General features: G+C 37.5%; 7 protein-coding genes across 7 annotated transcripts; 4 read left to right on the top strand and 3 right to left on the bottom strand. All coding sequences in view use genetic code 12, as the record gives it.

Moving 5' to 3' along the window:
* Positions 1-413: 413 nt before the first annotated feature.
* Positions 414-706, top strand: SPAPADRAFT_60965 (uncharacterized protein; the record flags this gene model as incomplete). The annotated part of the gene is made up of 1 exon (XM_007375080.1): positions 414-706. One exon carries the CDS (start codon positions 447-449, stop codon positions 621-623), a length of 177 nt encoding a protein of 58 aa, XP_007375142.1.
* A 287-nt stretch (positions 707-993) lies between these two features.
* Positions 994-1694, bottom strand: SPAPADRAFT_60963 (uncharacterized protein; the record flags this gene model as incomplete). The annotated part of the gene is made up of 1 exon (XM_007375079.1): positions 994-1694. The coding sequence occupies one exon, from the start codon at positions 1678-1680 to the stop codon at positions 1045-1047; it is 636 nt and encodes a 211-aa protein (XP_007375141.1).
* A 1498-nt stretch (positions 1695-3192) lies between these two features.
* Positions 3193-4933, top strand: SPAPADRAFT_60962 (uncharacterized protein; the record flags this gene model as incomplete). Its single annotated transcript, XM_007375078.1, has 1 exon — positions 3193-4933. One exon carries the CDS (start codon positions 3227-3229, stop codon positions 4820-4822), a length of 1596 nt encoding a protein of 531 aa, XP_007375140.1.
* A 569-nt stretch (positions 4934-5502) lies between these two features.
* Positions 5503-8537, top strand: SPAPADRAFT_66558 (uncharacterized protein; the record flags this gene model as incomplete). The annotated part of the gene is made up of 3 exons (XM_007375077.1): positions 5503-5535; positions 5647-5689; positions 5747-8537. 3 exons carry the CDS (start codon positions 5503-5505, stop codon positions 8449-8451), a joined length of 2781 nt encoding a protein of 926 aa, XP_007375139.1.
* A 1148-nt stretch (positions 8538-9685) lies between these two features.
* On the top strand, positions 9686-11119 carry FGR15 (Fgr15p; the record flags this gene model as incomplete). The annotated part of the gene is made up of 1 exon (XM_007375076.1): positions 9686-11119. One exon carries the CDS (start codon positions 9686-9688, stop codon positions 11117-11119), a length of 1434 nt encoding a protein of 477 aa, XP_007375138.1.
* Positions 11120-11169: 50 nt separating this feature from the next.
* Positions 11170-12498, bottom strand: NPL6 (Npl6p; the record flags this gene model as incomplete). Its single annotated transcript, XM_007375075.1, has 1 exon — positions 11170-12498. One exon carries the CDS (start codon positions 12496-12498, stop codon positions 11170-11172), a length of 1329 nt encoding a protein of 442 aa, XP_007375137.1.
* Positions 12499-12592: 94 nt separating this feature from the next.
* Positions 12593-15460, bottom strand: SPAPADRAFT_71432 (m-AAA protease subunit; the record flags this gene model as incomplete). Its single annotated transcript, XM_007375074.1, has 2 exons — positions 12593-15030; positions 15166-15460. 2 exons carry the CDS (start codon positions 15438-15440, stop codon positions 12642-12644), a joined length of 2664 nt encoding a protein of 887 aa, XP_007375136.1.
* Between the last annotated feature and the right edge of the window lie 140 nt (positions 15461-15600).

Here is a 15600-nt window from a genome sequence, read left to right as displayed (position 1 = left end):
AGTTTGACCGAAAAAGAAAACTTCATATATTTATAACATAGAGGTGAGCTTTACACCATACTGTATGCGAGCTATCCAAGTTACTTTTCAAACTTGTGAAGGTATTTTTTTAAAATTTTTAAAATTTGATACTTATTTCGAAGTTCTCACTCTAAAAATTGCTACAATATATATTCAACAAAAATTGAGACTAGATATCAATCAATAATTCAATAGTACTCTGACATTACTTTACAACGTTAAGAACCAACGAAAACCTTGTTAATAAGTTTGGCTATTCTTCCCATACAAAAAAAGTCATGCCATTTTTTTTAGGTTGCACTCCCCTCTTTATATCCCGCAAAAAAAACAATTTGCAATCGTACTTAATCTGCTTCCACCCCTCCTTGAAATTTCGATTTTTGTTTCCACATCTTAGTTCAACCCTATATTGAACGCGCATTATTATGGTTCCTGTTAGTGCTGTTGTTACTGTTGTTGGGGCCGGATACCTTGGCTACACTCTCTGCAAGACAAATCATCCTCAATCGTGTCATTATTGCCATCATCATTCTCGGTGCAAGACGTGTAATAAGGAATACGATGATATGAATTTGGATTTTAGAAAACAAATGTCCTACTGAATATTTACTTTTGATTAACTACAAGTGTATAGTTTTAATGAATGTTATGATATTATGTCAATAAATAGTAGATAGGTGGGTCTATCTGGAAATTTAAGACAGTGTTTTGTAAGATCTGACACAGGGAATAAGTAAACAATTGTTTATGTTTTTGAATGCGGCCCACCTTTAACGAATTATAACTAAAAAAAAAAAAGAATTTTCTACAACACTGGCAAACTCTATTTCTAAATCTTGCATAGACCATGCAACTCGCTTAAAAATAAGTTGCAGCACAACAGAATTCAGCACAATGGATAATAGAGATTCTGTAATGAAATGAAATTAGCAAGTGTAAATTAAATCAAACTACGGTTAGTTTCTTTTTTTGAACAATTTATAATTCTAAACGGTTACTTAAATATGTTAATTACATAATTATCTAGATCAAATAAGCGACAACACCAGCAAGGGCACCAGCAACGAAACCATTGGCAACCAAGTTACCAGCAGCATTAGCAGAAGTAACGGCAGAAGTTTCAGTTTCATTGGATTTCTTAGCATCTTCCTTGGTAATGTTAGCACAAGTTAATCTAGAGTTGTCACTGGCATGGATAACAACAGATAATCCACCAATGTAAGCAGCATTGTCTGGGTTTAAGGAGATGTAGTTGTCGACAAATTCAGTTTGGAATGGACTAGTAGTGATATTTCCGTGTTTACCGGCTAAATCACCAGCTTCCTTACCAGCAGCAACGGTAGAAGTGGTGGTTCCATTGAATGGGTTCAAGTGACCCAAGGTACCAGTACAGTTACCATCGCTTGGAACTGGCTTTTCGTGGATGTGGTATGGGAATGGACCACCTTGAGATGGCAATCCTTGAACATCAACATTGACCAAGACAGATCCATTCTTGGCAGCTTCGAATTGAACGGTACCGGAGATGTTGGACTTGGAATTTGGAACAAATTTAGCAACATAAGTTACTCCTTGCGGAGAATCAGTAGAAACTGGGGCATTTTGAGCTAAGGCGAGACTGGAAAGGGCTAAAACGGTGATAGAAGATGTGGAAACCATGATGACAGTTGATTGAAGAGCAAATTTCAATTACTAGAAGGGGAAGTTGGAAATATGCTCTATTTATACACAGTTTAAGCGTTTAAGCTCTTACACATGTTTGTTTCTTTGTTCAACCTTAAGGTCAACAATTAACAATGAAATTCATGGGTGCAAAACTAAGCTTTTTTTTTGGTTTTTTTGTTTTTCCAATTGTTTTCCCAATCAAGTAATCGTTTAATTATACAAAAACAAGCCCCTGATATTCAACAGTTTTATCTATAAGATCTAAGCAATGATACACTTGAAATTGGTCAATGTGAAGTCTCAACCAACTTCATATATCTTACTTTGAATCTCACGAAGAATGTTACAGATATTGATACAACCATATGATTAAGTCAAGGCATAGTTATTCTAAGGCGTTATTTCAGGGGATCTGTAAGGGGAACAACTGTCACCGATAACAATGGGATCTTTCTGAAAACCGGATATTAATTCGCTTACCGGGAAGATCCAACAATGTTGACTTCGTTGGTATGAAATTAATGTAGAGATTGGTTGAATCTTGACGTGCTCATTGTTTTTAGTTTTTGTGTAATTCCGGTGATCGTTTTGATGCCAACAATTCAGCCAATGACAGAATTGTAGTTTCTATTAAATCTATAGTTTGCGAGGGAGATTCTCTGATTCTCGCCCTTTGTTTGATGTTTAGTCAGATGTGCTATTTTACCGAGGACCAATTAAATGATATGCTGAATCTAACTGATGCCATCAGATAAGCTGCTAGCAATATTTTAACGGAAGCTTTAAGGAACTCACCCTGTTTTGAAAATTCCTTTCCTGGGAATTGAAAACTTATAAATTCAATTGCTATTTGGAAAAGGATAACATTCTCATTTTGTAATGAGCACCTCTTGATTGAGTAAGGCTGACTAGGAAAGATTCTAACAAAAAAAAGAAACCCGACTCTAGGTTATTGGTTTGAACAAGTACTGCATATTGGTCCGATTAGAATTTGGCAAGATTTAACATTCACTTTCAAAACAAATTGACCCACTTTTTTTGGTTGTTAATCAATCCAGTTCTCCATAATGGAATCCAATGGGAAACACCCTACAGTAACCAATTAACACTCACATGATCATATCTAAAGACTAGAACTAACAGTTATACGATGTCAATTGTTGGGTTTGAATAGTTTGCCAGGACGACTTGCGAATTGAAACTTACGTTGATCTGACTAATTACAACAAAGTTTTGTTCGCTCACTAATCGTATGGTGTTGTCACTTTCTACCAAGTATCAGTTAATTGTCTCATTCTCGTTTAGAATAGGATGAATTTGTTACAGTGTTTATAACAAACATCGGTCCGACAGCAAGGTTCTGCATATAAGAAAACAGGCACCCCATTGAATTTTCTTGATTGCTCAATGGCGAAAAGGCTGGGGGAACACTCTCATTTGTGACATGTGATGTTTTTTTTGCGGAAAAACCAGTATCACTAAAAATCTCACATTTCCTTGCTTCCCGATTTGTACTTAAATACCTACAAACACCTTAAGAATGTCGATCCCTATTCTTGGTAGATTACATATAACTGATTGGCCAATCATCGCCATCTCGTTCTTGTTAGCCTGGATTGAATTCATAATATCGATAATTACTAATTCCTTACCTTCACATGTGATCGATGTGTTCACTGTGGTTACCAAGTTCATATACCGCTTCACCAGAAATCCAATAAATTTGATCATTAGACATAAGAAGGACGATATCCATCAAGATGAAGAGAAGTTTACATATCTGTACATCAACTCAGATTTGCCTAATCTCACTAGAAAGCAATACCAAACCATGATTGAGTTGTTAAATGCTGATAGAATTGAACAAATGGTTCAGTTGTTTGGATATGATATTGAAAGTCGAATTGTCAAGACCAAGGATGATTATTTGCTTACTATTCATAGAATTAAAGGCCGTGATAGACCCAGCAATGGCAAGGTTATTTATTTGCATCATGGATTGTTGATGAATTGTGAAATCTGGTGTACTATGATTGAGAAGTACAACAATTTGCCATTTTTGTTGTATGATTTAGGATATGATGTATGGATGGGAAACAACCGTGGTAGCAAATACAGTCAACGTCATTTATTTTACAAGCTGAATTCTGTCCGATTTTGGGATTTCTCTCTTGATGAATTTGCTTTGTTTGACATTCCAAATACGATAGATTATATTTTAAAGGTTTCTGGAGCTGAGAAGTTAACTTATATTGGGTTTAGTCAAGGTTCTGCTCAAGCATTTGCCAGTGTTTCTGTGAATATTGATTTGAATGACAAGATTGACCAGTTGATTGCTATAAGTCCAGCTACAACCCCACATGGGTTATATTCCAAGTTTTTGGATATCTTGTTGAAATCAAGTCCCAACATCACATATTTGTTATTCAGCAGGAAAGTGCTTATGCCGTCGTGTCTTTTCTGGCAGAAGATTATGTATCCTCCATTATTTGATACTATGATTGATATTTCAAATTATTTGTTATTTAATTGGAAGGCGGAAAATATTGATAAGTTGCAAAAGTTGAGTAGTTATGCTCATTTATATTCCACTACCAGCGTTAAGTGTGCTGTTCATTGGTTTCAAGTCATGAGTAGCAAGAATTTCCAGATGTATCATGATGCAACTACCAGCTTGCTGGGATTAAATCCAATTAGTTATCCATTAAAGAATATCCAAATTCCAATCCATTTGATTTATGGGACTGCTGACTCATTAGTTGACATTGAAGTTATGAAGAGCCAGTTACCAGATAAAACGACTACTGTGCACCCGGTGCCTAATTATGAACATTTGGATAATCTTTGGGGAAGAGATGTTCATGAATTAGTGTTTAAAGAAGTTTTACGTCGATTGGGTGAAAACACCGATGATTTGTTTTATCGGTTAAGTCTTTTGGAGAATGATAGGAACCCCAAGTTGATTGAAGATATTATAGTTGACGTTGGAGAAGACGAGGCTACTTTGAACCAACAATCATACTTGAAGATGGCGAACAATAGCAATAGTAATGGACTTAGCCCGGTTAGCCATGTAGAAAATTTAGATTACGGAACTGACCGACGTTCTACAGTGGGGACTGGCATTTTCACATAAGCTTTACGATGTTTTATTTTACAAGAGATACCGGAATTATTACGGTACACAACTATTAATAGTTAGGTTTATAAATTATATATACACTACGTTTATAGGAAACAATTAGTTTATAAATGGTTAGCACCGTAGTTTGTTGTTGAAGAGCGTTGCAGCAAAAAAAAATCAAAAAAAAATCAAAAAAAAAGGAGGCAGAGACAAAGGAAGTGGCGCATTTACGCATGGCATATATTAGTAATTGCACATTCTTACGAACCAGCTCTAGAACATCGAACGTCTTTGGCGAGTACTTTAGATTAACTCGACTATAGTTTAGTTATAGTATACCACAAACAGGTCCGATTAAGCTTTGGTGGGGTCAGAAAGCTGCCAGGACAGGATACTCCTGCATATTGCTAGAGCCAAATTTTGCAATTTTGTGTTACTTTTGAACTTGTTGCACAATTTTCTTTTTCCGGTTTCTTTTCCAATAGCAGCAAAAAATTAACACTGATTTTTTTTTTTATTATTTTTGAGCTTTAATTTATTTTTTTTTGCCCTGTTCAAAATTGTCATTTGGCAAAAAATTAACTCTAGAGTCACCACCCATTCAACAACAATCAACTTCTTCGTCAAATCACCTGCAGTTATTCCCAAACGTCACATCCAGCTGCATCATCCATCAATCTATACCTGCAGCCATGACTACTCAGACTAAGGATTTGAGTGACTTTGTATGTATTCGTCAATTAACGTGTGCACAACAATCCAGTGGCTGTCAACAGTTTCATCGACCCCCCTCCACCCCTGGATACCAAACGCTCAATTTACTAACAGAACAACAGTGTCTATCCTTCCCCAAACCTATAGATGAACTACATCCAGATGGTATGTATTATATGTGGAAATAAACATTACTCCAGAAGCTATACTAACACTAATTAGAACTCGTAAAGAAGATCAGCCAACGCATTCCTCGCTCATTGCCTGCTTGTGACAATTACTACCATGCACCTGCACCAACAAATTCAAACACAACTCCAGAGAAGGAGGATCCTATCGTAAAGGAACTTCTGAAGTTGTATCCTCACAAATCAGGTGTGGTTACGTATAGGGTTGACCACCACGAAGAAAATGAAATCGTGGTGTATTCCGGCAAATTGCAAGAATTGTTGTATTTACTTCTTGAGGAGAAACATCTTGATGATAACATCCGGATTTCAATTGAATCTTCCTTGTTTGACTTGACCTGTTATTTACCTAATCCCCAGGTTGAAGAGCAACCAGAGGAACCAGAGGAGATACCTAAATTAACCAGGAAACAGAAACTTCGAAAACAATATTTGTTAAAACCAAACGATGCAGTATCCCACTTGTCGTATCCTAATAACTACCGGTCGAAAATCGTCATTGACAATTATGAATATTTACTTAAATTTTCATCCACCTATTTTAATCTTTCCCTTGCATCCCACATCACCAAATTCATGGTTGAGTTGATTTACAGCTTGAATTACTGGGAAGTAGTCCATTTAGTTTATATGAACCCGGACATAACTTACTTTTTAAAGTTGATTGATTTTGAAATTATCGAAACTTCATTTGGGCCTTTGATTAAACCCCCTGAAAATTATTTATGTGATGACATGTTACAGGGATTACAATATCCTTTCCCATATCCATTTTACAACTATTCCTATCATTCATTTGACTCGAGAATTGAGCAGAACAAGTTTGATTCTGTCAAGATTAATCCATACTTGGGTATTAGTTTGAAGCAACAGGATATGGAACCACCAAAGAAGAAGAAGAAGCGTGGAAGAAAACCAAAGTTGAGATTAGAAACTGAAGACATTGAGGAACCAGTTGATGAAGAAGCCGTAAGTCCCAAGCATCAAGATTCTCCAGACTATGAGGAACCACAAACATTTGAAGTTGAAAGAGATGATGATAAAGATTTGAGCACGACTGAAGAAATTCAATCTGTCAAGGAAGAAACTACTTCGATTAAACAAGAGCCACAACAAGAATATTATGATACACCTACTTTACCGGGTCAAGTTCAGCAAATGCCACATCCACAACAGGAACAAAATGTTCCCCCACCACCACCACCACCTCCTCCCCCTCCTCCTCCACAAGTATATGGGCCTCCTCCTTCTTTGGCAATGTATGCCATGAGTCGACCCATGCAACCTCATGAACAATATCTGTACTATCAATATCAACAACAGGATCCCCAACAAGGTACATCTCCTAGAGAATTACCTATACCACGTGTATCTCCGGATAACCAGGGCCAACAACAGCAGCAGCAACAACAACAGCAACAACAACAACAGCAACAACAACAACAGCAACAACAACAACAACAGCAACAACAGCAGCAGCAACAACAACAACAACAGCAACAACAGCAGCAGCAACAACAACAACATTCTCTTCCTTCTATCCAAGTGCAACCTGAATATCAACCGGTTTTGATCAATCAACGGTATGAATATCGTCCTGGAGAGGTGTTACCTCCAATAAATAAACTAACTGAACCCCGTCAAATACAAGATCAACAGCTGCAACAATCACAACAAATGCCTATGTTTCCATTTCAAAACCAATTGAAATTCATTCCCCAATCACCCAACCGTGCTCAATCCAGTGGTGGCCCACTTGCGATCAATACCAGTTCTATTTCGCCTACCATTGACTCTCCTCAATCTGGATTGCTTGGTTCTCCTCGTGTAGATGGAGATTCAAGCATGCATCAAATGATGGATCAATCATATATGATGGATGATAAGGGCAAAAAGAAGCCTGGGGTAATTCATCAGTGTCATTTGACCGATCCCACCACCATGTCGAAATGTCTCAAGATTTTCTATGGAAAGAATGAATTGTTGAGACATCAGGAATTTGTTCATGCGACGAAAAAGAAGATATACAAATGTATTTACTGTTCAAGAAACGGGGCAAAAGTGCAAAGCTATCCTCGTCATGATTCATTGGCTAGACATATCAGGAGAAAACATGGGGTCACTGGAAAGGAAAATAAAATGGCGGTGAATTATGCCAAGGAAAATGTCGAGATTATTGATGAATCGAACCAATTGGTGACCCAGCCTCATAATTTTGTTGAGCCTTTGCCACATCCTGGATTTTTGAATCAGGATTACCTGGTTAAGGATACAGGTGGGTTTTGGCTGTTCAGAAGTAAAGGTCAGGGTGAAGGTGGATATGAACAGCAGCAGCAACTGTCGTCACCGAACCAGCAACAGCAGCAGGCGATTCTGCCAGAAATTCAACAAGGACCTCAGCAAGGACCAATTATATCATTACCTCCATTGGGAGCCAGAGACGATGGACAATATCAAGGACAACCGCAACAGCAATCTTCAATGCCAATGTATATGCCAGTGCAAGCTACTTTAATAGGTGTTCCTGAATACCGACCCAATGCACAGGCACAAGCACAAGCACAAGTACTGCCACAGGTTGAACAACAGCCTACACAGCAACAACAATCACAGCCTAATCCAACGAGTGGACGAACTACCACGGTACTTCCACTGATGCATGAATTGGATAGTAGTCATTCCTTTGGTATCCACAGTAGACCATTTGCAGATTCGGATCAACATAAATCAGGAAGTTGAACTGAATACTGTTACTTACGTTTATATTTAGTAGCATATATAATATATTAAACTAATTCCATGTGTAGATTGCTCGTATCGCCTTTACTAAAATACTAACATAGTTTATTTTTTCGTTTGGTTGCAAATTGTTCCAACAAAAAAAAAAAAAAAAAAACAAAAAATTGGTCACCTGGGCAAAAACTTTAATTTTTTAGTTCCGCTCCGGGTAACAATACAAAATGGTCGTGTATTGGTGCACAAAATATTTCTTATTTTGTAGTATTTGGTTTTATCCTTTTTAAACTTTGCAGTCTGCTGGTATTTTAGAAGTGTGTAGCAGCAGGACTAGCATTGAGCAAACCTATAAAATAGTTTTGTAGATTTAATAGAATCAATTGTAAATGAAAAATATATTAAAGAAGAAGCGAAGGTGGTGGTCCATGAAATGTGTATGGAGTTGTCATTCATATTTTAAGGATTTTTATTATTTTTGGTTAATATTTTTGCATTCTATTACGTCAAAATCAAATACAAACAGATACGTTGTAAAATATACAACAGAAATCGGTTCTATTAGATATATATCCATTTGACTTCTCCCATTACAACAACTATGGTCCATCTCATATTAAACTCATCCTCGTATTTCTTATCGTTGGAAATTCACTTCCAAACTAATTCTGATTTGACCTTAAAATTCTTAGCCTTTTTTTTTATTTTTTTTTTTTTGCATTCTCAAATTTCGCATTTTCGCATTCGCTTTTTTTTTGGTTGTTGCTGAAAAAAATTGCTAAAGGTTTCCCTCAATTAAAATTAACATAAAACCAACCTCAACAAACTATCACCATCAAGTGTGTCTACACTAGCTAACCTTCGGCAACAGTATCTACTGATATATATAATTCATTTGATCCGATAGATTCACGAGATCAGAATACACAGCTTGATTAATACGTCACCACTTTTGCAAAGTTAAATTCAAAATAGCTATCAATTGCCGCACCCCTAACTTATCAACCACGAGTTTAACCACAACACTAACAACATCTACTTGCTTCTCATATTATATCAGTCAAGAATTTCTGTTTATTCAATTAGCTAGATTGTTTTCTCCATGATTGTTCCTTCCCTTGCATCTCAGGCTCTACCAGTCCAGTCGTCATCCGTTTCATCCAATCCATATTATTCGCCAACAGTAAACATGGCTCCAACATTACAATCTGACCGACCGCAACTCCCATCAAACACAGCTATGCCAGTTGCGTTTGCTTCCAGTGGCAATACAGCTGCTTCCACTTCTCCTGATACCACCACCAATTTAAGTTTCCCACCGCAAGAAGAAATCGATGACCGTCAATTGTCATCTCAATCGGACCCCATACTGACCATTCAGGAAAAATCCATGCCTTTGAGCCAACAGATATCTATTTTGACAGTAGCTAATCCGTTGAATATCACCGAATATGCTCACCATTTGAACCGGTTGGCGAGGTTATTGTACGACAATACCGAGAACCCCCAGGTTAGTCCACAGGAATTAGAAGCAGTGAAACTGAAATTCTTCACATTGATGGATGAGTTGTACAAGTTTATTAATTATGATGATCCCGTAAATTCAAAATTGTATTTGATTATTCAGTATAATTTTGATATTTTCATTACAATTGCCACAAATTGCAAAACTTTGGAAATCGCCACCAAAACAATTCGATTTTTAACATCGGTGATTATGAATTTGAATTACTGGGAAATTTACAATTTATTGAATTGGAAACCGGTGATTTATCATTTTTTAACCGTGATTAATTTCGATTTGAATGATTGTTATACCCAGTTTATCAACGATTATCAGAAATTCTCCTATTCTAAAGTACACCAACCATTACCCAGACCACGCGAACGGTCTAGAAAAACCCGAAGAAGTAAAGTAAAGAGAAAATCTCACCCTCTGCCAAGCTCAGACAATACCAATGAGTTTGATGAAGAAGACGACGACGTGGATGAAGAATTGGATGAGGATTTCTTTAGTTTGAATCCAGATACTGCTGAACATGATAAATTTGTCAGTGACCGAGTGGCAGAATTGACACCAAAAGAAAAGAAGAAATTGCGAGCCGAAATGAGACAGCAGCGAGAAGAAACCGATGGCAAATTACAAGGCCATAAGATTATTAAAAAGACGCAAATCAACAGGTCTAATAAATCTTCTAATTATGACCCAGATGTCGTGCATGAATGTCAATTACCTTCTCCTGATGAACCCAACAAGTTGTGTCTTCGCCGTTTCTCAAGAAAGTATGAATTGATTAGACACCAAGAGACAGTTCATTCGAAGAAGAAAAAGCTATTTAAATGTTATGTTTGTGTTAAACAAAATCCTGGCGTTGGCCCCCGAATATTCACTCGTCATGACACATTAGCAAAGCATATTCGAGTAAATCACAAGATTTCTGGCAAGGAAGCTAAAGCGGAAGTGGCATATTCCAAGAAACACGCCGAAGTTGTGGAAGAAGGAGATATAACCGTTCATGTAGGTAGAAGAAAGACTAAGGTTGATTTTGAATTGAGAGCTCACATGGAAAGAAGAAAAAGTGGCGGCAAAGATTCTCCAGAAGGGGACGATTCAGGTTATTTAGAAACGACTGATTTGGACTCTGGTGACGAAGAAGTTACATTTAATAATTAGTATATATTTTTTTAATATATGTTGTTCTAACTATACATATTTATACAGTTTTACAAACTGGCTTCATATTGTTGTTGATCAATAATTGCTTGTTTGATTTCCTCATCGTCAATTTCCGCTAATAACTCCTTGGAAAGTTTCAGTAATCCCGTTACTGGTTTAACCAGGCCTACCATTTTCACGTTGTATTTTAATCCTGGTTCCGTTTCACCATCATATTTATATACCTTATAATGAGTTGGTTGACTGGATTCAGGATAAAAGGTCAAATTAGAATATATATCCTTAACACCTTTATTCATCAATTGTGAACGATGTTCCATTAATTTATGATTATATTCTTGGGTCTGCTTGGCAATTTGATACATCCAAGAAGGATCAGACTGATAATTAACAATAGGTGTAGCAGTTAACGGGGTTGCACCACCTCCACTGCCCACAGAAACCCCATCACCAAATATAGTGGAAAGTTTACTTTGATTAGGAAATAATTCATTTGGATCAGCATAGTCTCCAGCGATATCACCGGCATCAATTGCTCGTTGTTCCCAGAAATCATCAATAACTTTCTTACCTTGTTTAATCATCCTAGCTCCAAATTCACGGAAAATAGACCTAGCGGCAACTAAGTTAACCGATCTACCTTTGTAAGAATTAGGAATCAATCCACGGTTTATTAAGTCCATCTTCTCTTCATGGGTACACACTTTCTTGAATAATGTTCTATGAGTCTTGAATAAAAGATAGGAATCACGGAATCCAACCAACCGGGCAGGTTCAGTCGATATCATATACAATTTATCACCTTTGCCTAACAATTTGAATGTCTTCATTCGGAATTCACGGCCACCTTGTAAATTCCCAAATTCATCAATCTTTTCTTTTCCCTTGGGATCTTCATGATTGATAACAACTTCATCGTCAATGACACTAATTGGGTTCCCATCAGCATCAAACACACCTTCTTCCAACACAGTGAATTTAGTACGCTTTCTTCCTCGTTTTTTTGGTCCAGTCTTGACTTCTTCTCCCTCTGCTGGTTCTTGCTTGACTTCGCCATCTTCAGGCTCTTGAGTTGCTTCTTCTTCTTCTTCCTCCTCCTCTTCGTCTTGGTTTTCTTCATCTTCAGGTTCATCCTCTTCATCATCGTCAACATCACGAGAAGATGATTTTCGTTTCCTGGATCGACGTTTGATTATGGAATCTTCGTCCACGTCTTCATCTTCTTCTTCCTCCTCCTCGTCTTCCTCAGCTGCTTCTTCCTCTTCTTCAACGTATTCATCATTCACGTCATCTTCTACTTCATCAACTTTGACATCCTCAAGCTCGTCGACTTCAGGTTCTTGTTTGATTTCACCTCTACGTCCTCTTTTCGCCATGGTGTGTTGGTTGTTTTGACTTTAATCAAGTGAATTCAATTGTTAATTTTTCGCACTTAAAAATTTTCTAGTGCGAATTCCTCAACAAAATACATTGCTACGACTAATTTCATATATTTCTATTTACAAGGTTTAAAATATACTTATTCATTATCCTTATGCTCATTTTCAGGTTGGTTATTCTCAAATGCTGGTTTTCCAGCAAGGTACTTGTCAAATGCATCATTATTCTCAGGGAACGGTCTCTTTCCCAACAATCTAATCATGTCTTCTCTAGTAATAAACTCCTTCTTTAACAATTCTTGAGCAACTAATTCAACTTCAGCTGACTTTTCAGTTAATAACTGCTTACATGCTTCGTAGCAATCACCCACAATCCTCTTAACTTCATTATCAATGATTTTATTAGTAGCATTACTGAAAGGTTTAGTCATGGAGTCATTTTGTCTCGAGTCAACATAATTAACCATCCCAATCTTAGGCGACATACCAAATCTCAACACCATGGCTTGGGCAAGTTGAGTCACCTTCTTGAAATCATCATATGCACCACCAGTGACAGATGGAAAGTGTAATTCTTCAGAAACACGTCCACCCAAAGTCATAACCATACGGTCTCTCAATTGTTTAGTATTCATCAAATGTTCATCTGGGGGTAAATATTGAGCATATCCAAGAGCAGCCAGCCCACGAGGAATAATAGACACTTTCAATAACGGATGGGCGTTTTTCAAGTACCAGCCACAAACAGCATGTCCGGCTTCATGGTAAGCGACAATCTTCTTTTCTTCAGGATTCAACAATTTAGACTTCTTTTCAATACCACCAATAACACGTTCAATGGCCAATTCAAAATGTCTCAAGGTAACAGTTTCAGCATTGAATCTAGCAGCAATTAATGCAGCTTCATTACAAACATTGGCAATGTCTGCCCCTGAGAAACCAGGAGTTAATGCAGCAAGTCTACCTGGTAAATCGGAATCAATATTTGGTTGTAAAGTAATCTTCTTTAAATGAACTTGGAAAATCGCCTTTCTATCTTCCAATTCTGGATTATCAATATGGATATGACGATCAAATCTACCTGGTCTCAAAAGGGCACGATCCAAAATATCAGCACGATTAGTACCAGCCAAAACAACAACATGATCAGAACTTTCAAACCCATCCATTTCCACAAGCAATTGATTCAAAGTGGTTTCACGTTCATCAGAACCACCAGAGAAACTTCCTTTACCTCTCAGTTTACCAATAGCATCAATTTCATCAACAAAGACAATAGAAGGTGCGTTTTCTCTGGCAGTCTTGAATAAATCACGAACTCTGCTGGCACCTACCCCAACAAACATTTCCACAAATTCAGAACCGGAAACAGAGTAAAAAGGAACTCCGGCTTCACCGGCAGTGGCCTTAGCAATAAGAGTCTTACCAGTACCTGGTGGACCAGAAAGAATAGCACCACGAGGAATCTTGGCTCCTAATTTCTCATATTTTTCTGGATTCTTCAAAAACTTGACAAACTCCATAACTTCTTGTTTAGCTTCATCCATACCAGCAACATCTTTAAAGGTTATATTGACATCAGTCTCAACATTAAATTTCTTGGCCATAGATTTACCAAATCCAAATGCGCCTCCTCCCATTTGGGACGATGCCTTTTTTGTCATGTAATATATGGCCCCAAGGAACAATATAGTTGGTAATAAGTTGATAGCCATCTTGGACATACCACCAGCAGTGGTGTAAACAATAGGAATTCTCATGTTTGGTTCAATACCATACTTGTCTTGCACATCACGGAGGTTACGTTCAAATGTTTCCACTGAACCAATTGTAAAGTAGAATTTACCTGGATGATGAGCATATTGTGCTAATCCATTTTGATTCAATTCAATAACTGCAGTTTTGTTGTTGACAACAACAATCTTGGACACAAGATTCTTGGCTAAGAAGTTTGAGGTGAAGTCTTGGAAAGTTATCTCATTCGAATCATCCAGTTTAAACACATCACTTAATATGTACAAAGTAAGCCCTATAAGAACACCCACTTGGAACAACTTCTTAGGATCTATTTCTATGCTAATTACCTTAACACCCTTTTGCAGGTTCTTTTCCTTCTTGCTAGATCTCAGTTTTTTGCCTGAGCTCTTTGGACTCTTTCCATCTTGGAAGAACGCTTCTTCAAATCTCTTGCGCGCTTCTTCTCCAGCTTTAAATGCTTCATATTCGTTTGGACAAAGACCACATGTTAACTCGCCATTATTGGCAAATGGAACTGATGACAACACCTCAAATATGTTGAACCAGCCTTCAACGGCCTTATCTGGGAGGTGCATTTGCTTAGCAACTGAAGGAACATCGGCTTTATGGTCAGCACCATTCAATGCATCGTATTTCACAAATAACTCCCTCACTTTCAGGTTACTCCATTCCAATTCATCCAAGTACAGGTAGTTATTAGCAAGGGAATAGTAGACATGGAAATTAAACAAGATTTCCTCCTTGGTTAATTCAGAATATTTGTCCCCATATCTGTTGGCAAATTCTTTTTGAAGATCTGAAATTGAGGTAGCAGCAGCATATCTGGCAACCACATCTGAATCAAGGCAAAACAGACAAAATTTTTCCAAGGTGTATCTGTGAACAATCACTGATCGTTCTACATACTCCAAGTTGAACGGATCTTCCGGCAATTGGATCTTAGGAGCCCTCGTTATCTTGGGATGTGGAGGACCTTCTTGTGGGAATATCGAAATTGGGTTCTTTTTAAGTTTTTCAAAAAATGAATTGAGTGGGTCCCGGTTGTCATTCTTGTTCAATGCAACCGGGGTGACATGGATGTTTCTTCGAAAGTGAACAGCCAGACAAGCAACAAGGTTGCGAGTTGGCCTTGCTAACCTTCTCAAGCCGACTAATCGACTTCTTGCAGTGATCATACTCATGATTTTATATGCTGTTATCTGGTGTATGAGATAATCCATGAATCTTCAAATTTTTTGCCTCTGTGAAGTTTCCAGTAGATTTTGGGCCTTTTGCACGACAATTTTTTTTTTTACAGCATTGGGGCGGATGGCGGGGCGGAGATTGAATTTACTGCGAAAA

This window comes from Spathaspora passalidarum, assembly GCF_000223485.1.
Source record: "Spathaspora passalidarum NRRL Y-27907 unplaced genomic scaffold SPAPAscaffold_3, whole genome shotgun sequence".
Taxonomy (NCBI): Eukaryota; Fungi; Ascomycota; class Pichiomycetes; order Serinales; family Debaryomycetaceae; genus Spathaspora; species Spathaspora passalidarum.
Note: the sequence above shows the minus strand (reverse complement) of the source record. Positions and strands in the feature narration are given on the sequence as shown.